The sequence below is a fragment of the Canis lupus genome, chromosome 26, assembly GCF_048164855.1.
Source record: "Canis lupus baileyi chromosome 26, mCanLup2.hap1, whole genome shotgun sequence".
Lineage (NCBI taxonomy): Eukaryota > Metazoa > Chordata > Mammalia > Carnivora > Canidae > Canis > Canis lupus.
In genome coordinates, this window is record NC_132863.1 from 42,175,918 (window position 1) to 42,198,009 (window position 22,092).

The following is a 22,092-nucleotide window of genomic DNA, read 5'->3' on the forward strand; positions in this document are numbered from 1 at the left end:
TAATGTTTTGAAAGTATAACTTTGCTGGGGCACCTGGGTGGCTCAGTCGGCCGAGCACCCGACCCTTGGTTTTTTGGCTCAGGTCATGAGCTCAGGGTCATGAGATTGAGCCCCATGTCAGGCTCTGTGCTCAGTGTGGAATCTTTTATTTATTTTTTTTTAATTTTTTTTTTCAGTGTGGAATCTACTTAAGAGTTTCCCTCTCTCTCTCCGTCTTGTTCTGCCCCCCTCCATTCTCTCTCTCTCTCTCTCAAATGAAATAAATAATATTTTTAATTTTTAAAAATTTAAAATTATATATTACAGTTTAATTATATATTTAATAAAATACAATAATATATACATATGTGTATATACACATATGTATGTGTATATTATACATGTATTACACACACACACACACACAACATATAAGTAAAATTCCCTGCATTTGGCTTTCTCAAGTGTTCACTCTAGGTGGAATGCACTTCCCCCAGTTTCCCATAGGTTCTTCACATCTTTCCTATCTTAGCTTAAATGTCACCTCCTCAGAGAAGTCTTCCCTGACTTACTGAAAGGAACACTGCTTATTACTCCCCCCCCCATGGCACACCACTTCCTGTGCTTTAAACACTCATCTATAGTTATTTAAACTGTTTATCTGCTTGTTTGTTTTTCCCCTCTCTGCCTGGGGTTTAAGCTCCATGGGAACAAGGATTCTGTGCATGGGGGGTGGGGAGGGCGGAGGGGTGAGTGAAGGCTTATTGTGGACAGTGGCCGCCCACAGCAGGTGCTCTGTCCATATTTGTTGAAGGGGAAGGAAGCAAGGAAGCAAGGAATGACAGAGCAGGCCTGCCTCCACGTTTTCTCTCACCTGATCTCTGCGTCATCTTCGAAGCCATCCTTCTTTAGGTGGCTAAGGACTGGTGGCGGGGACCTGGCCACACAGCAAACGAGCTCTGCCCTCGGTGAGAGCCAAATCACTGTCATCGGCGCCGGCTCACCTTGCCAGAGGGAAGGCTGCCTGTTTCTGTGACTCTCCCACTGAGAGCAGCAGGCAATGGGGCCAAGGCTCAAGCTATTTTTGGTAAAGATACTGGACAAGTGCCATTTCGGCCTCAGCCTTGGTGCTCTGCGGTGCTTGGGGAAAGTAGAGCCTCCTTGGGTGAAGCCTGGGAGCCCATCAGCCACTCTGGAGACGTGCAAAAGCCCCTGGACGTCTGCACATCATCTTCTGTCCAAAAGGGCTTTATAATAGCGATGATGGTGATAATTGGTTGACTGGAGTACAGAGGGAATGGCATGAGTCATTCATGTTTCAAGCTAGAGGGGGTTTCCACTTTGAAGATATCGGAGTAGGGAAACTTGGGAATAATTTCTGGCATTGCCATGTGATAGTTAGAAACTCCTATTCAATTCGTGACAGAGTTTTGTTTCATATCAACAAGATGTCCAAGTAAGAGAAAAGTACTACTACGTGTAATTCATTTTAAACTCATGCTCATTTCATTTCAATACAATCAACTCTTACTCCCCCAGCTTAGACCCGTAACCGGGGATTAAGTACGCTCAAAATGAGCATGATGACCACTGTTGGCAGAAGGGAGTTTGGGTGCTGAGGAAACAGAAATGCATGTTACGAATAAGCTCGAAGTGTCAGAAATTGAGTTTAAAACAGGGATTAAAATAATGATTTTTCGTGTGTGTCACATTTATCCCCAGGGAGACTGAATTGTATTCGGCATTACGTCTGTTTGGCAGTGTATAGTTGTGTGAGTTGTGCACTGGGCAACTCTACAAGCACCACTTACCTTGAACATCTCTGAATTCCTCCTTTCCTCTCCTGCCATGGTTGTGTATTACACGTTTTGGACAAGTGCAAGTGGCTGTCCTTCCCGTGAATAGTACAGTCTGTGTATTTTCCAAGTTTAACAGTTTGACTTAACATGAAACAAACAAATAAAACTGTATCCTGAGTTCAGCCCTGCGATTAAAAAAAAAAAAAATCCCTTGTCTTTTCACAACCTAGCTTGATATTTCCTAGTTTGATTCTAGTTTCCTCACGTCTCGCTTAATTATTTATGGATGTGGATCATACTCAAGATTAATTATCATGGGGTGGATTTCTCAGTTTCAGATTCTGTCAGTAATTATTTCTTTTATCTTGAGCCATTCACTTGTAGGCCCTTATGCCTCATTTCCTTCATCCTTTGTTTCAGTGATACTGTTGATTTGGTCTACAGAGATGTGTTGGACAACTGCCTTCCAAGAACACGTCTGTTTCATGGCAACCATGGACAGCATTTTTCTTTTCTTTTCTTTTCTTTTCTTCTTTTCTTTTCTTTTCTTTTCTTTTCTTTTCTTTTCTTTTCTTTTCTTCTTTTCTTTTTTTAAGTTCAAAGCCTTCAAAAACTCACCAAATGATTTTTATCATTTCATTTTTGTTTGGTGAGAGATTTAAACTTATTTTTTATTTTTGAGAGATTTAAACTTAAAACATCACTTATATCCAATGGCAACACAGTGACCGAGCTAATGATTTACTATATAGCAAAAAGAGTTCTCCTCCCAGAATATTTGCCTTTTGATTGTCCCAATTTAGTTTCAGCCCTCCTATGACACATTCTTGGGACATTCTCTTTAACTGATGCCTACCAAACCAAACTAATGAAAGGCCAGTATTCTTGGCCGGAAAGGAAAAATTTATATAATCTTAGAGTTGAAAGGTCTTCAAATTTCATCAGGTCAAATAATCCACTCCCTAAGTGAACTTTCTTCTCCATCTCTCTGACCGTTGCTCATCCAGCCTCGGTCTGGTCACCTCTGGTGAACAAGAACTATCCATTTCAGCTGCTGTCTTTGTGGATAAGAGCAGATGATTAGAAAGCTCTTCCTTGGAAAGGAAGGAAACTCCCTCCCTTCATGACAGCTGCTCTTCAGAAGGGCTATGGGACGGTGTTGACCAGCAACATTGTGATCACACCCATCTCCCTTCAGTCCCTGTCCTGTGGGACCTGGGGCACGTCTCAATTTGTTGGAGCCTCAGTTTCCATAAAATGTGAGCGATCGTAGATATCTCCTTATGTTTTTAACAGGATTAGGACAATGCCTAGAAGCCTGGTGCCCGGTAAAGGTCAGCGGGGCATCAACTCAAGCATGCTTGGGGGTGACGGGGTGCAGTCAGGGGCAGTGAGTGCGAAATCTGTGCCCCTTTTCATCTTATTCTACACGTGGCATCCCTTCATGGTTCTGAGGATCTGCTCTACTGCTAGGCTCCCGGGGCATAAATATGGGCCTGGTATTTACATAAGGGAGGCCCCACTTCATGAGGTACAGGGGGGTTTAAGTGAGTTAATGCGGGCATGAGGCTTAGAGCCCTGCGGCGGGGGGGCACTCAGAATTCATCAAGCACCTGCTCTGGGGATCCCTGGGTGGCGCCACGGTTTGGCGCCTGCCTTTGGCCCAGGGCGCGATCCTGGAGACCCGGGATCGAATCCCACGTTGGGCTCCCGGTGCATGGAGCCTGCTTCTCCCTCTGCCTGTGTCTCTGCGCCTCTCTCTCTCTCTCTGTGACTATCATAAATAAATAAAAATTAAAAAAAATATTAAAAAAAAAAAAAAAAAAAAAAAAAAAAAAAAAAAAAAAAAAAGCACCTGCTCTGGACTAGGCTTTGGGGGTTCACATCTTAACGAGGCCAAGTGTTAGCCCTTGGGAAATTTAACGTTGGGGCGGGAAAGAGAGGCTCAAACAAGGAAAACGTAGCGGATGATTTCACGGAGAGCTGGGGCGCAGGGTGCCTAGAAAACTGGACGAACTCTTCTGTAGCTTGAGCCTGGCAAGATCCCTCCTCCCCCAGGCCAAGGTCAAGGCTAAGGGCGGCCACACCGCCTCCCCAGACACCCGCCCCGCCCAGAGGTAAAAATCAGCCCTTTGCGGGGGGGGGGGGGGGGGGGGGGGGATGAGAAGTGCAATTTCCCCTCCCCCTTAAAATCAGCCACCTGAGCGAGAAGAGGGGGGGCGTTATCTCCGCAGGCTGGCCGCGGGGTGCGGGGTCCGGGGGGAATGGGCAGGGGCAGGGCAGGGGCAGGAGCAGGGGAGGCGGGTCGGGCCAGGTGGGCTGGAGAGGAGGGGAGAGGTGCGAGCGCGGTCCTGTGAGTCTGCATGGGGTGGGGTGGGGTGGGCGCAGGGCCCAGCGCTGGGAGGCGCGGGGCTCCTCCTCCTGGGGGGGCCTCACCCCTGCGCTGCCCTCCTCCTCCTCTTCCCTGCACCTCCTCCCCCACCCCTGCACCTCCTCCTTCTCTTCCCTCCGCCACCACCTCCTCTCCGTCCTCCAGCTCGCGCCCCTCCTCCAACCCCCTCCTCCCCCCTCCTCCCCCCTCCTCCCCTCCCTCCCCACCCCTCCAGCTCCCGGCCCCGGGAAGAGGCAGGGCTGGAGCCCCGAGCCGCCGCCGCTCCTCCTCCCGGCAGGCAGGCCCATGAGTCAGCTGACGCCGCGCTCCAGCCTCGCCTCGGCGCTGCGCTCCCCGCGCTCCCCCAAAGTGGCTGCGAGCCGGCCGCCCACTTCCAGGCTTTGGGGGCGCAAAGTGATGCGCGCCTCCTAAAGCCGCGCCGAGCCGCAGCCCAAGCAGCTCCGCCTTCTCAACTTTCTCCCCCCACCCCCCACCTCCCCACCTCCTCCTCCTCCTCCTCCTCCTCCTCCACCCCGGCGTCGTCCCGCGACCCTGCCCTTAACCCGCGCCCGAGCCACTCGGGGTGCGCGCGCCTGGGGGACCGGGTCACCGGCTGCCCTCCCGGGATGGCTTCCAATTTTAACGACATAGTGAAGCAAGGGTACGTGAGGATCCGGAGCAGACGCCTAGGGGTAAGGATCGATCCTTTTTCTTTTTTCCTTTTTCCCCCCCTCTTCCCTTCTGCCGGTGCGGTCGATGGTCTCCATCCGTCGCCAGCATCCCCGAGGCTGCAGGGGGATCCCGGGCCGCGCCGGCCACCCGCGCTGGGCGCTCCCCGCCCGGGCCACACCGCCGGGTCCGTCATGCATCTATCTTTATCTCTCGGATGACTTGGCTTTCTGGCGGTGGCCGCGTGTTGGCTCCTGGAGCCACTGGAGCCCGTCTCCTGGAGATAGATGTTTCCCGGGAGCCGAGGGAGTTGGAGCTGAGAACCCCTGCCCGATGCCCCCGGTGCCCCCTCCTCCCGCTCGCCGCCAACTTAACTTTTCCGGGGGATGGTGGGGGGGGCGGCCGAGAACCGGGGCCAGGCGCCCTCGGGGGGCGCAAGGGCAGTGACCCTCTGACCCCTGTTTGGAACTGCTGCCCGCAGAGCCAGAGGTCTCTGGCCCGACTCCTGGACGATGACCCACCTCGGTCCCAGGTGTTGGCCTCCGGCCAGGCCCGTTGGGGTGGATGCCCGGACCTGATTCTCTCTGGTCCCCATCCGGGTGGCGGATTTCTGCTGCTGCAATACCACTGGGAGCTTATTTAGGGTGGAACAGGATACGTGGCACAGAGCAAATGCTCCCTTAAATAGAGGTACCGCAAGGAAGGATGAATGAACCTGAGGGTATTTGCAGGGGACAGAGGCTGGCATAGGGGTGGCTCCTCTCTGAAAACTCCCTCTCTTTTGCCCCCTTTCCCTTTGCTCTTCATTGATAGGGCTTCAGAGAGAACTCATTCTGCATCTCTTTGAGGTTGAGTGATGGTGAAGGAATTCTCCAGACTGGGGACGATGCTGGAATGATCCCCCCTCCCACCCACCCACCCCCATTCCAACCTACCTCCATTCTCTTTGCCTTGTGTCAAGTGTTGTTGCTGTTTTCGTTTATGGTGTGTGTTTGGGTGTCCGGATTGGGGGGGGGGGCGGAAAGTTTACTTTAGTGATGATATCAGCACCACTGTGCAGTGACCACACCGAGAGTACAGTTACGGTGACAACCTGAAAGTCTGTCTCCACAAATACAGGTCACTGGCACCTTCCTCTTCCTTGCTCTTTGTACTTTTTGACGTGCTGGGTAATTTTCCTGAAAATTGAAAAGAAATCTCACAGTGGTAACCAGCTAGAGAGGACGCCAGGAAACATTTGTAATTATTAGAAACTCTTGCCTGATTTGTTTGGACCCTTTGCTTGCTTGCTTGCTTTTTGTCCCTGCTGGTGACCGTGTTTTAGCAATTATGTCCCGTGTTATTGTGAATAGGTACGTATACAATTAGGAAGAAATGTAATAGGGCAAACCAATCCCTATTGGCCCTGTGCAAGTTTCTTTGATCTTTTCTGCTATCCACATATTCTCATCAGCAGGAGCAACTATTGTTAGGGTGCTTAACCTAGTGACTCCCATGCAAAGGGCAAGAGATAATAGGAGCTTTATGTTTTTGATAACCTTATGGGTCAGCTGAACTGTTACAGTTTTAACGGGAGCATGAAAAACACCATTCTAATTTTAGATTTACTCCATCATGTCAATTGAGGAAATTGATAAGAGACATCCATTCTGCCTTAGGGAGCATTCCAGTAGGAAGAAGACATGCATTATTAATGCACAAAATGTGAATTATTCATAAGGATCGGAGTGTATGCCAAATTGTGACACGTGGTGATTTATTTGAAAGACTAGTTACCATAACTTTCTAGTTTATGGTAATTGAGATTATTTTTCTATATTATTACAGCTGACATAATATGGTCCTATATGTGTGCCAATGTTTACAGACAGATATTTGAAGCAGAAGGAAAGGAAATATACTTTACTTTGTGTTCATTTTATATTGTACGCGTTGGATGTTGGATGCCAGCGAGCAGTCTACTTTCTCGGGATTTATTCACTTTGTGTTAATACTCAAGTGGATTTTAGAGCGTCTATGGAATGATGGTTATTGCTCATGGAGAGAAAGGTCAAAGACCTAATCAACAAAATCTACTCTTATTTATTAACGTTAGTTTCATCACCAGTTAACCAGTTTTTTTAAAGTCTTCTTTTGATGTAATGATTTATGCATATGAAAGGGGCTGATAGCAGAGTTGTCGGAAAACACTGCAGACTGAAGTTTTCATGGAGGCCCCAAGTCATGGGAAAGAACGCTTCAGCGAATGGCACAGGGACCCTCTGTCCAAAGAAAGCAGTGTTCGTGGTGTTAATCCAGGCTGCATGTTGCCTAGACCTACATGTGCTGTGTGTCAGTCTAAGCCAGGGCTCGGGCATTACTTCTGGTTCAGAGTAGGCACCCATGCGTGCGTTGAACTACAGGGTGATGTGTGACTTTGCGGTCCCTAAGCCTCTTGAGGAACTAATATGACAGAGTCATTTTATTAATGGAATCCAGACAAATGTCTGTGGATTAGAACCATGTTTGGGAGGGTTTATAATTAAACAAGAAAACAACATTTCGTGGTAAGCAGCTGTTGTGCCAAGGAATGCTCCCTCAGACTTGGAAAAGGAGGAAAGAGCCAATTTTGCTGTTACTCGTTAGCTCCGTGACCTTGACCTCTCTCGGCCTCAGTTTTCTAATCTGTACAATGAACATTATTTCATAATGTTGGAAGTATTGACTAAGATCGTATCTGTGGAAATGTAGTGAAAGCAGAGCATTGGTTCCGATTGTATTATTTGTTTGGTATAATCAAAGGTGAGTTAGGATTTTTAGAAGGTTGTGGGGATTATAGATATCTTTCTGTCTGGGACTGTCTAATGGCATAAATGTTCTTTTTTTTTTCAGATCTAGATGTTTTCACTGAATAAAGTTTTTACAAATTCTATACGTTTAAGTGATTTTACAGTGGGACAGAGACATTTTAAGACTATCTCCATTCACATGAATCAAAGATAAATGGTCACTTTTAGTCGAGATCCTATATAGTTTAAGTGATTAAGCAATCGTTTTACCTAGAGACTTACTTTTTTCTGTAAACATCAGAAGGCTGAATGGAATTCAACTCCTTTAACTCAAAAGTTTCACTATCTTTCCATCTGCATTCTCCAGCATAATCTCCATTGGTTCATGAAAGTCTCAAGCTGCGCCCTTGGTGCAGTATACAGGAATGTCTGTGTCTCAATTTGGGGGCCTCTGCCAGAGGGGGGAGGGAGTAATTGTCTGCAGTCATCTAGCTAATCCACAAAAGGCACTAAAAATGTATTCTTAGCCGGATGGTGAATCAGACGATTTGCACATCATTAACCTGACTGAGTGTATGGCTTAGATGGTGTCATATAACTGTCCTCACTTGGTTTCCTCCGTTGCAACAAAGAGGATTTCTAATCAATAATTGCCATGCATGTCTCAGAGTTTAAATTCAGACCTATTCACTTCATCTACATGTAGTCTCTCGACTGCTCTCGATGCTCTTACACAACAAAAGCCTCTTCTCCCGTCTAGCCTGCATCCCTATCTGGTTGTCTAACAATCTCAAATTTAATGCATCCAAACCCTTGATTGTTTCATCCAAACCTGCTTCTCCTGAAGTCTGCATCTCAGCCACTAGAGGTCCCAACATTTTAGTTGCCCTGGTAAAAATTAATCAGGCAAGCAAGCACACAGCAAACAAACCTCTGTTCTTACCTCTTTCTGCCTGTTCTTATCTCTTTCCTCACAACCAATCTATCAGGAGATCCTGTGGGCTCTATCCTTGAAATATATCTACAATCTGACTTTCATACTAGCTGCCACTACCATTCTGGCCCAAGTGCCAATCATCTCCTACCTGTAATATTGTAAAAAATCTCCTAATTTGTCCCCCTGACTGCTCAAGCCGCCAACGCCTTTCCATGCAATTCAGGGGAAGAGCCTTAGATGGGCTCAGAGGCCCTGTGCTGACTCAGAACCTTTTCTTGCTGTTCCCTCTGTTTGGAATGCTGTTCCCCCAGGTACCTCTTCCCACCCAGCTCCCTCATCTTCTTCAGTCTTTCCTCAAATGCCACCTGCCCACTGAGGCCTTCCAGATGCTTACTTTTATTTCTTGCTTCCTTCTCCCCCTTATCTTCTTCTATTTCTCCTCCCCCATATCCCTTCCATTTCTTCTCTCTAGACTTATCATCCCCTCACGTACTGGTCTGTTTATTTTACATGTTGATTGCCTGTATCCCCCAAGTAGCAACACAAGAGGCTCCACGAGGGCTGTGACTTCTCTATCTTTTAATTATAGCTGAACCCCAGTGCTGGAACAGTGCCCAGCACTTAATCGACAGTCTTCCTGATGAAGATTTCTTGAGTGAATGAATAAATCCATCACTGCAAACTGGTTTAAAAGCATACACTTTGACATGAGACTGTTAACATCCTAGGTCAGCAGCTAGTTATGTGGCTTTTTGGTGAGCTCTTTACCATTTGTAAGCATTACTCTAATAAGCAGACTCCTGGTACCCACCTAATAGATGATCCTTGTAAAGGGCTCCACACAATGCTTGACACATTGGAAACCCAATTCATGTTCATTACTGCCCTTTCTCACTACCAGGGCTGTTAGGGATGATGAGGCTTAGGTGGTTATTATGTTTACTGCTTCTACCGCAATAGCTCTCATCCTTGAAGAACTTGCTGTTTGGTTAGGAAAACAAAATACGTATTCAGTAGTTAATGTACAAGCACAAATTTTGCTTGGCAATGATGCTGGGTATAGGAGGAATATTAGCCTTTGTAAGATTTTCATGATCCTTAGATAAATGACAAAGATAATCAGAGACTAAGAAACTCATCTCCATGAAACATCAGTTTGAATGAGCTCATCAGACTAGGAAGTATTCCTGTTAATTTGAGGGTCTTTGTCTTGGGTGGTAGAGAATGGATTTGAAAAATTGGTTAGTTAATGGCCAGATTTTAGGCAGAAGTATTTTTTTCACTCCTTTGTTTCCCTGTTTGACCTGACCCAGATGCCAAAACAGCTGTAGTATTCCCCTTTAGGGTTTTTGGATCCATAGAAGAGCCATAGAGGATCCACCATTTTTATAGGACCTTGACAAAGTTATAGTCATAACATCAAAATTCAACTATTCAGTAAGATACATGGAGCACTGTTTTTCCTCCTCATGACAAAGAGGCTTTGGGGATAATTTTGCAGTGGTGAAATTTATGGTCACATACACTGAATACACATGCCTGTGTCAAGACCACTCAGTGTCTTGGCCCCATGTGAATCGACTTCTCCAGTTTCCATGTCAGAAGTACTTTCCAGCTGGTATTTTAGTCATCTTTATTTGATGGTCTGTGTGGACATAATGATTAATTGTGCAGAAAGCCAGCTTTTAATCATCTTTCCCAAAACCGACATAAGCAAAGACTGGCCAATTTAGTGACTTCGTGTGTAGACATAAACCAAATTACTGATGGGATGATTTTCCCCACATCTGCCAATGTATTTTTTAAGTCATATTCATTCATTGACTAGAAATACTTATTTCTTAAGCAGCACTGTAATTTTGGTGGGAAATCATTACCTTGGGTATTTTAAGATGTGGACTATATTTGCTTCCATTTGTTTTATCATTCATCAGATGTTCATTGAGTGCATGCTAGTATAAGATCCGGGTGAACCACCTTGAATGACAGGTCCAGTCACTGTCCTACAGGGATTGACAGTCTGTTTTTGGACTTGTATTGTTAACATGAGATTAATATGTTCGCTATACTTAAAGATGAGTTAGTCTGAGTGACAGATCAGATACCAAAGGACAAGGATCTCTGCAGAAATCTCCCTGTTCCATTTTTGTGAAATGAAGAAGGTCAAATTTGATTTCCCTCTTAAGTCCAGGAATTTGATTCCAGTTGGGTGGAAATTAAGCCTTTGGAGATTCTCAGCCAGGAAGAGATTATGATGCCTCCCTCCTGCAACCCCTGTTCCTTTGAAATTCAAAATGAAATTGTGAGTTTAGAAATGCCACAGATATGTGTGAATGTTGAAGTTTTAAAATAGCTTCTTTCTAGGATGCAGATGGCTAAATTTTGAATAAGTATCTGGAAGCTGATCTTTGCCAAGCAGTTGGGGGGTTGTCTTTATTTTACTAGTGTTCTAAGTCTCTCTTCACGCCCCAGTTCCCAGAGAACATAAATGTTAGCTTGTGTGTATTATGTTCTTGAGTGGAGTCCTTTAAGTAGGCTCTGGGGATAGAACGCAAGTGACCTTTCTGGGGTGATGCTTTATAGCTTTTATCAGATTCTCATGGAAGTCCGGAACGCTCTGCTCCCAAGGCCTCTCACCTCCCTCGCCTTACAACTTCCAAAAGGTTAAGAACCACTGTCTCATTTTTTAAATGAAAAGTTTTAAAATTTTTGGATAATAGTAGACTCACATGCAGTGAGAAATAATGCAGAGAGATCTCTCATACCCAGTTTCTCCCAACGGTAACATCCTTCAAATGTACAGTGAATATTGCAACCAGGATACTGACTTTGGTACCGTCAAGAGACAGAACATTCCCTCACCATAGGTCCTTCCTGTTGTTCTTTTATAGTTTCCCCTCCTGCTCCCCCTCCCACAACCCTAAAGCCCTAAAACCCACTAATCTGTTGTCCATTTCTGTGGTTTTATCATTTTGAGAATATTATATAATGGAGCCATATGGTGTGTAACCTTTTGGGATTTGGATCTTTTTTTTTTTTTTTTTTTTTTTACTCAGCAGAATTCTCTGGAATTGTCATAATTGTTGTGGGTATCATGGTTCATTTCTTCTTTTATTGCTAAACAGTGTCCCATGGAATGGATGGTCCAAAGTTTGCTTAGCCATTCAACTATTGAAGGATATTTAGGGTGGTTTCCAGTTCTATATAAATGTCTGTGTTCAGATTTTAGAGGAATGTAGGTTTTCATTCCTCTAGGTAAATGCTCAGGAGTGCCAGGGCTGGATGATATGGGTATTTGCATGTCTAATTTTTTTAGGAAACTGCCCAACTGCTCTTCACAGTGTTTGTACCATTGATATTCACACCAGGAACATCTGATCCAGTTTCTCTGTGTCCATGCCATCACATGATGTTGTCATCAGCTTTTGGTGTCCTTGCTATTTTTTATTTTGGACATTCTGATGTATGTGTAGTGATAGTTCGTTGTGGTTTTGATTTACATTTCCCTAATAAGTAGCGATGTTGAGCATCTTTTCATGTCTTATTTGCCATCTGGACATACATTTTGGTAAAATACCTGTTCATGTCTTTTGCCCATTTTCCAGTTAGGACATTTGTCTTTTAATTGTTGAGTTTTGAATGTTCTTTATATATTCTAGATATCAATCCTTTCAGACATGTGGTTCTCAAATGTTTCCTTTCATTAGGTAGTTTATCTTTCCTATCTTCTTTTTTTTTTTCTTTACTATCTTCTCAACAAAGTCTTTCCTAGAGCCAAAGTTTTTAATTATGGTGAAATCTAATTTATTCCCTTTTTGCTTTTATGGATCATGGTTTTGGTACTAACACTTTGGCCAGCTCAAGATCCCCGACATTTTTTTCTAGATGTTTTAGAGTATTACCTTTTACATTTAAGCCCAAAATTCATTTGAGTTAATTTTTATGTAAGTTGCACATTTAGGTTTAAGTTCATTTTTTGCCTATGGTGGCCAATTGCTGCAGCACCCTTTGTGGAAAGGCTATCTTCTCTACACTGAGCATATTTATAGGTTTCTATTCTTAAGTCCTTTATTCTGTTCCATTGCTTTGTGTGCCTGTATATATGCAGTAGTATGTCTGTATATGTCTATATGTGTAGCTATAGAGTAAGTCTTGAAACAGGGTAGACTGATTTCTCCTACTTTACTTTTCTTTTTCAAAATTGTTTTAGGTATTCTAGTTCCTTTGTCTTTTGATATGAAATTTAGGATAATTTTGACAGTAGCTACCACAATCTACCTTTCTTTCCTTCCTTCCTTCCTTCCTTCCTTCCTTCCTTCCTTCCTTCCTTCCTTCCTTCTTTTTCTTCCTTTCATAATTGAATTGATGCATTATCTTTTCCATGATGGAAATAGCATACATTTGAGACTCACACTTTAGCTTGGATCTCACCTTGACCACTTACTGACTCTATGGCTTTGAGGGAAATTGCATATTCTTTCTGAAATTTTACTTCATCATGTACAAAAATGAGGGTAGTAATATATTTCTCATAAAAGATAAGTATATCAAACTCTTAATCCTGTGTCTGACTCATGATTGTAGGAAATTAATGAATGGTGAGGGAGAGAATGTTGATTTTTATTTTTGTATTGTTGAAAGACTGAGGTGATATTTTTTGTTCATCTGTAAGAACAATAAGCTGGTAGAAGTTAATTTACTCATCTCAGCAGAAGAGTCATGGCTTTGGTAATGAAAAACAGAAGGCATTTTACTTTCCTTTGCTGTTAACTTTAGTAATCTCTATACCCAACATGGAGTTCAAACTTACACCTCCGAGATCAAAAGTCTCACGCTCTGCCCATGAGCCAGTCAGGCACTCCCTGAATGCCTTTTAAGAGAGAAATCCATACTTAGGTGCAGAGGCTTCTTCTAGCAATCTTATGTTTTATTGTGTTCATTAACTTTATATGGCATTAAATTTTACATTTACCTTCACGTGATATTGGTTTTCCATTTAAGATAAAAAAGTATAGTTTTCTCTTTAAATAAGCTTATTTAATTTAAAAAGTAATGTTATTTAATGGTTAACTAGCTCACAGTGCAGGTGGCACAGAGTGGCAAAAGTATGAAGTTAGGTGGTTTAACTCAGATATGGCAACAAGTCCAAGTGGTGGCCAATGCATGGCTGAGCTTGGGAGACTCACGACAATTGTACTTCTCTTCTTCAGTAGGTTTTGTAGCCCTTGCATGTAAAACTTACAGTGACCATTAGGCTCAATTTTATAAAAATACTTTAAAAATTGAGTCCTAAGAAAAAATATCCCATGTCCTCAATACCATCCTCTCAAGAAACTTCCATCTGGTATCACCACAGTATACATGTCAATTCTCACCCTAAGAACTCCCACAAATTTATCTCAAATTTGCCCAAACGTTTATTTTGTCTTCTCTTCATTCATATTTACAATGAATACTTTAGTGGTTAACAGAAAGAAAAATAAGGCGGTCTGATGAATGGACTAACTCAAATTAAAAACACTAGTTTGATTTCAGAGCTTTTCCTTAGTACAAGTTGCGCTGTTTAGGTAAGCAATAAAATGCATTTTATTGTCTTAAGACCACGTGTTAAATCAATAAAAGAAATGTATTTTAAAAACCTTCAAGAAATCATACTTCTTTGAATCCCCTAGCAAAATTAACTCTTCACAGGAACAATTTCTTTAGGGTTCCAGGTTTTCATCTGTAAATAATGCGGATACTTTGGCTAATTTGCAGAAGAACCACTTTTTGGGTCTGAGTTGTATTCTAACAACATTGGCCCCAATTCTAGATGTTATGAAACTGGTCTAGTTCTCAACATCCATGAATTCAGATGTAAAATGTGGTGTGAAGTGAGGTTTGAAAGGAACATTTCCCGGGGAGTTTGCCCTGAGAGGCCTTCACGGGTTTGAATAGATCTCCATTAATGGCTCTTCTTCTCTCTGATTTTCTCTTGCTCCGCTCTCTCTTGGTCTCCAGATTTTAACTTTATAATTCCTGCCTCAGAGCAACCTGCCATGACCACCACATCTAAAAAGTCTTTTCCTCACATCCCTCTAGAGTATTGTTCTAATTTAAGAGTATGCATAGGATTTTTAGATTTTCTTAACTTTTGTGTCAGATATTTTTCTTCATAATATTTTTGTAGGTTATTTCTTCTCCTACTAGGGTGTAAGTTGTATGAGGCCAAAGACCTTAGCTACCTTGTTCACGGTGTATACCCCAGCTCTCTGCCCACAGTTAATGTTCAATATTTGCTGGCCAAATGAATGGATGAATTTGCTGCAGGTCAGAATAATAGAATGGGGTATTCTAATTATATCCTACCTAATTTTGTGGTAGATTTTGTGCTGGAGTGCTGGAATGTTCTAGAATTTTTCATAATTGCTGTTGGTATGAAATCTGCAAATTCAGTATCAGCGAATAGAGCAATTAATGCTGGAGGTTTAGACTGACCCCCTTAAAATGAAATCTTACTCGATTTCTTCTTGTAATGGGTAATATGTATATATGGTACAGGTCAAGGTACAAAATTTATACATTGAACAATAAGATTTCCTTTCAACTTCGTCCCCAGGAATCTAGTTCCGAGAAGCAACCACCGTGAATAGTTTCTTCCAGAATAGTCTACGTATAAGTAGCTTTTTGTGCGTGTGCATGTGTGTGCGCACGTGTGTGCGGTATATAATTACATACACTTCTGTGCTCTGGTTTTTGTATTCAGTAATGTATCATTCTTTTCAATAATTGGACAGGATTCCAGTGTGTAAATTGTGTACATTTATTTGATTATTCATTCTTCTTTCCTTCCTTCCTTTATCTATTATTAAGTATGGGCATAAAGTAGGTATTTTTGTGCCCACTTTACAGATTACAAGCCTGAGAGCCTGAGTGGGTAAGTTTTTGTCCAACTCACACAGCTGGTACGTAGCAGAGCCTGAGTTTGAATCCAGGCTTTATGTCTGTGTGGAACATTTTAATAATTCTTTTTCTTCTCTGTTACAAGCAGTGCCCCAGATGACTCCTCCTCTTACTCAGCGGTGAGTGTACTGGTAAATAAATTCCTAGAAGTGGGACTTAGTGTCCAAAGTGTATTTACATGTAAGTTTTATCGAAGTTGCCCTGCAGTCTATGAGAATGCCTGTTTCCTCTCATCTTGCAAAAGTATGCTTTGAGAGCTTTTTCAAGGTTTTGCTAATCCAGCAAGTGAAAGATGGATGCATTTATATATAGATTTTCTGAGAATTCAGTCGGAGGTTGAGTTCTTGGCCATTTTATAGAATTAGAATCTTTTCAGTTTTGTAGGCCTCTCTTATGTTTAGGGTGGTACTCAAAAAGTAGCTGTTACTAGGATTTAGAAACATGGACGAGATGATTTACTTTATTAGAGAAGCACCTTCCTGGGAAATGCTACACAGAAATCTTCCATTTAGAAGATACAATAAATCATATGTTAACTGTGATTGTGTTTTTAATTTTTATTCTAAAAACAAAATTATAAAATTGATAATTTTGATCAGAAAATTGGTTAACAAGGTGTTTACCAAATCAAATAAATGAGTACTGACTAATGCAGCCCATATATATTGATTAATGTGGTTAATATTTTCATTAACCTGGTCAGTCTTGTCGGATGTTTCAGGTGGGTCTGGCTGAGAGGCGGGATGAGATGCATACTGATAGGTGCAGTTTTGAATATTCCATTTATGTGGTTCCTGGGTATTAAGAACCGCAAGTATCTTGAGCTTCTCTTAATCTGTTTTTTTAAAGATTTATTTATTTTATTTCCGAGAGAGAAAGAGAGAGAGAGAGAGACCAAGCAGGGGGAGGGGTAGAGAGAGAGGGAGACAAGCAGACTCCCCACTGAGTGTAGGGCTGGATGTGGTGCTCCATCCCACGACCCTGAGATCATGACCTGAGCCGAAACCAAGACTTGATGCTTAACCGACTGAGCCACCCAGGCACTCTGAGCTTCTCTTTCCTTCTTTCCTTTCCTCTCTAATCTGTTCCTCACATAACAAGCTCTTTGCATGCATATCCTGTGCACCTACTGCTTCCTTTTATCTGTAATGCCCTTTGGTGACTGGCTCTGGCTCCAGTCATCAGCTCGAAAGTCACCTCCCCAGAGAACTGTTGACCATCCAGTTGCAGGTGGTCCCCTTCGGGTATTCTCTGTCTCATCTCCTTTTTGTTTCATCCAGGATCATACTCCTCACAACTGTAACTTTTTTTTTTAAGATTTTATTTATTCATGAGAGACACAGAGAGAGGCAGACACACAGGCAGAGGGAGAAGTAGGTTCCCTGCAGGGAGCCTGATCTGGGACTCGATCCCAGGACTCCGGGATCACACCTCGGGCTGAAGGGAGGTGCCCAACCGCTGAGCTACCAGGCGTCCCTGTAACAATTCTCTAAATTATTCATTTATCTCTCTTTTTTTCTGCTTTGCCTGTAAGCATCAAGAGGGTAGCATCTTCGGTTTTGTTAATGGCACAATTCTCAGTGGCTAAAATAACGTCTGGGTACATAGTAGGAGCTCAGCAAACATTTAAGTATGAGTTAAATCCTGCAATAACATTCAGTATATTAAATCATGAAGCAAATAGTAACCCTCACGCAAACTGTATGTATCTATTTATAAATCCCAAGAAACTCCAAGAGGTTAGTGGAGTTCCATTGTGTGATGTTTGGTTGCAGCCGTTTTTATAGTTTTCAAAGTCCAGTCCTCAGCGCAGGCCAGACATGTGGAGGAGAAAAACCTGGCTGGCATTAAAAAAAAAAGGCCTTTCTTTTGTCCTGTCCTGTCCTTTCTTTTGTGCTGCCAGGCACCTGCTGTGACCAGAACTTCTCACACTTCAGCTTCCATTGCTGCAAGATGGGGGTATTAATGTTTGTCCTTCCTGTCTCGCCACCTGTCCACCACTGAGCCAGAGTGCAGTTGTGGATGGGAAGAGCATGCCCAAGCACACGAAATACTCTGTTTTGTTCCAGGAAGGTCTTCCCCATTGCCCCCTCCATCAGCCTCCTGAGTGGAAATAGCAGGGAAAACTCGGATTCTGTTGTGCTGTTTGGTCAGGCCCCAAACAAAACCAGACAACTTTGTAAATTTACTATTTATCCTGAATTTCAAAAATATGGAGTTGAAAATCTGGCAAGAAAGAAAAAAGGAAGGAAGAGAGGAAGAGAGGGAGGGAGGGAGGAAGGGTGGGAGGGAGGGAGGAAGGGAGGGAGGGAGGGAGGGTAGAAGGAGGGAGGAAGGAAGAAAGGAGGGAGGGAGGGAATCCACTCTATCTACATCAAAAGATGGCTTTTGTGATGATCTATCTCTGTGTGTACGTGTGTCAGTTCTTTGTAACTAGTGTTTTACATTACATGTACATGGCAAATAAATAAAACAATGCACAAAAGAATACAATGACGAGGCAGCTTCTCTCCTACTCCAGACTTGTCTCACTTCCCAGGTATACCATTCTGGGCAGATTCTAGTCTATTTGTATGCAGACGTGTGTGCATAGACATACATAAAAATGCAGGTGTTTTTGTATAGTTTGTTTTGTTTTTTAAAGAATGTATTTATTCATGAGAAACACACAGAGAGAGGCAGAGACACAGGTAGAGGGAGAAGCAGGCTCCCTGCAGGAAGCCCGATGCGGGACTCAATCCCAGGACTCCGGGATCACGCCCTGGGCTGAAGGCAGACGCTCAACCACTGAGCCACCTGGGTGTCCCTGTATAGTTCGCTTTGCACATATGGGATCATATTTAATATTGTTGTGTGTACCCTGTCCCTTCTAATTTACGTTGGAGCACTTCTCAGCACTTTTTGTGGATGCCCATTGTTCATTTACTTGGCTGTTTTCACAATTTCCCTAGTGAACACTCTTAGTGGACACTTTACAGTCATATCTCATTTTTACTGAATAAACAGGAAAGCGGTCAACATCCTTGTGCATACCTGTCTGAATGATACTATGTATTGAAGGCAAATCCTAAAACAGGAGTTTCTCTTGGAAAGTGGTGTGCCTTACAATTTTGGTAAATAGAGCCAGTTTTCCTTCAAAGAGGTCGCACCAGGTGTATTCCCACTGAGAGTGCTCAGGAGTGCAGTACTTGTTTCTACCAGTCCTGACTTGTGTGTGTGTGTGTTTGTGTGTGTGTGTCTGTGTGTGTGTGTGTGACTCTTGAAGGATGTTCTCCTTCCGGCATTCCTCGGCTCAGTCTTCCACTCTCCAAATCTTTTCTGCTTACTGCAAATTGATCACCTAAAAAATATCAAACCTAATCCTACCCTACCTCTACTTTAAAATATTCTCAAATGACTTCCCCCGACACATAAATATTCTGTAATGTACTCGAGACACTCTGTGATGTAGACCCTGCCATACTTCATACCGCCCCTCTCAGTGTTCAGATCCATTTACCACCAAATCAGTACTCAAGGCAAATATGCTCTTTTTAGTTCTTCCACTGGCTGGCCTCTTCCTTCATTACTGCCCATACACAAGATGTTTCATTGATTAGAAAGTTCTCCCTCCTACTTTTACTTTCTCTACTTTTCTCTCATCCTGAAAATCCCAGCTGGGATGTCATTGATTTGGAAATGATTTTCCTGATGCCCAACATCATCCCTCATCTCACTGGTGGGAGGAGCTGCTCACCACATGCATCCCTTTACATTTAAATTAAGTAAAATTAAATAAAACATCAAAAAATTCAATTCCTTAGTCACACTAGCCACATTTCAAATGTCCAATATCCACATTAATTAGTGGCTACCATCCTGGGTGGCACAGATACAGAGTATTTCCATCACTGTAGAGAGTTCTGTTGGACAGTGCTGCCTCATGTTTCTTCCTAACACTTGTGGCTGTTTCAAAATACATGTTTTGAGAATATGGCTTTGATGATTTTACCCCCACTGGTCTGTGAGCACCACAAGAGCACAGCTTGTTCTTGTCCAGCTTCTTGCTTTTTCCCATTTATAGAAATTCTGTGACTGTTTGGTGAATGAGTGAATGAATCAGTCAACCAATGACTGAATCAATGAGCAAATTAAAGAATTCCTCCAAGCTCTTAACTTTATGGTTGTGCTTCATTGAACAGTAGACCTTCTGGGAAGGTGCTGAACCTTCCATGGTTTTACCCAGTCCTTCACATTCCAGTTGGGAGACTTAGCAGGATCCTAATTCTTATACCACCATGATCCTTGAATATTTGACCTTTGCCATTGGGCTTGATACTTCAGCATCCATTGCCTAACTGTAGGTTGCCCGGGATTGGGTTAGACCTGTGCAGTAGGCATCTTAGTGGGCCTCCCAGAGATCCCTCCCCTTGGGACCAAAGCATTCCATTCTCCAGCTGGGAGCCCTTAGAGTGGTGTAGACAGACAGCTTGCAGCTGAGCCCCACACTGCTGCTGAGGAGAGTTACCTGGCCAAAAGCCAAGCCTGTTTCTTGGGGCACAGCCCACACTCAAGAGCTGCCCAGTTTGGGATGACTCTGGGTGGATGGGGAATCTTCAGAGGGATTGTAGAGAGCGTACCAGCCCTCCTCTTTGAACTCCCAGAATTCTAATCTTAGAATCTGCTTCCCAGTAAACTCAACTTGCAACGATCCGATCTGTAATTGAAAATCTGTAGCTTTAGCTCAGACTTCCAAAGAAGGATGCATGATCTTTTGCAAGAATATTTTTTGTTTTTTTTTTTAAAGATTTAATTTATTTATTCATGAGAGACACACACACACACAGAGGTAGAGATACAGGCAGAGGAGAAGCAGGCTCCCTGTGGGAGCCTGATGCGGGACTCGATCCCAGGACTCTGGGATCACGACCTGATCTGAAGGCAGATATGCTCAACCACTGAGCCAGCCAGGGGTCCCTGAAAGAATATGTCTTTGCTTGATTTATTGGTACATGGATTCTCTGTATTTTACCCACTGTTCTCAAAACTAAAATGATCCGTTCATTTAATTTTCATAAAAAGTGCAGTGGTATGGGATCCCTGGGTGGCTCAGCGGTTTAGCGCCTGCCTTCGGCCCTGGGCGTGATCCTGGAGTTCCAGGATCAAGTCCCACATCAGGCTCCCTTGCATGGAGCCTGCTCCTCCCTCTGCCTGTGTCTCTGCCTCTCTCTCTCTCTCTCTCTGTGTCTCATGAATAAATAAAATCTTAAAAAAAAAAAAGTGCGGTGGCTTATTTCATTTATTAGGTTGTGAAAATGCGCCAGCCTCTTCAGTAGAATCATCTGATGAATGAATTAAGAAAATACCTTCACAACTTTATTACATTGAATCTGGACTCCATAAACTGTTGGTATCAGACTTATTTGTTCATTTATTTTGATTTTTGTTTTTGTTTGTTTGTTTCTGGGAGGAAGAGGCTCCAAATAAACCATAGGCAAGATTTATATGCATATTACTTGAGCTTTTCTTGCCTGAAAGTCCTGATTACGTTTTTCTTTTTTTTTTTCCCCCTGTGTACCTGTTCACACCATCATAAAAGGAGAGTGCTGGTTATAGCTTTGTAGCCAGAGGGAAGAGAAATGCTTTTGTGTGTGGATTTGATTCAACTTATTCCTGAACAGGGCCTTTGGCCATCAAGGAGCCCACTCACTGAGAGGAGACGATTTGATTTTTTTTTTTTTCATAACTGTCAATTTCATTGGGCAACTGTGAATTTCTGGGGAACATTTGTAAAATAGATGGAGTTATAGAAGATATGCTGACTGGCAGATGTTTCGAGGTTGATTAAAGATTTAGAAAGAAGTACATCTCCCCAGGCTGCTGGGCTACCTTTTAATGAGATTGACAGTTTTACACATGGGGCTGAAAAAGTTCTTTATCATACAGAAATAAATTTCTTAAGTTAAATCCACTTGAGAGAGATGGATACAGGATAAAGTGTGTGTGAAGAAGATTGGACATTTTTACTGGTGTTTAACTTTGAAGCTTATTTTTCAGAGATAGATGAAGCTGAATATTTCAAAGATGAAAAAATCCTTTTGTTAGACTAATTGCTCTGATATTAACTCAAAGGGTGGGTCGGCTTCCTGCAAGTTCAGGTCATGCATTCCAGGGAACATGCAACCATGATTTCAGATGGCCATTAGGCACATGGAGTTAAAAATTACCAATTTTTGTTTCATCTTCTAAAGGTTCAAACTGAAAAAGCCATTGGCATATTGTTTGGAAAAATGACTAATAAGGAGAATACAAGGGTCATTAAAAAATATTTCTTACTGTTCTCTGACCCTGACCTAGAGAGGCACACAAGTGGAGGTTATATTAAATTTAAGGGATAACATATAAAAAGAGTAACGCCTTCAAGTTTTGAAACCAGAGGATAGAGAGAAGGGCCAGAATAAATAGACATTCATAACAAAAGCGATTTGATATTGATTCATCTGATCCTTGTATTTTACTGGTGGGGAGACTGAGGCCAAGAGAGATTTCATGACTTCTTCAAAGTGCTGGCCCCTCAGAAATTGACCTGTGAAGTCCACAACCTGGGGATTGAGAGCATAAACCTCAGTGACAGGTGGCACACAGATC

At 43.0% G+C, this 22,092-nt stretch overlaps 1 protein-coding gene across 2 annotated transcripts in view; it reads left to right on the forward strand.

Annotated features, from left to right (window-relative positions):
* Window positions 1–4,453: 4,453 nt before the first annotated feature.
* DOK5 (docking protein 5) overlaps window positions 4,454–22,092 on the forward strand; it is a 152,627-nt gene continuing 134,988 nt past the window's right edge. Inside the window, exon 1 of one of the 2 annotated variants that reach the window (XM_072801474.1) lies at window positions 4,454–4,841. In XM_072801474.1, the coding sequence (XP_072657575.1) occupies window positions 4,776–4,841 (66 nt within the window). In that variant the 5' untranslated portion in view covers window positions 4,454–4,775. The remainder of the gene's footprint in view (window positions 4,842–22,092) is intronic. The other variant, XM_072801473.1, reaches the window with a different exon arrangement.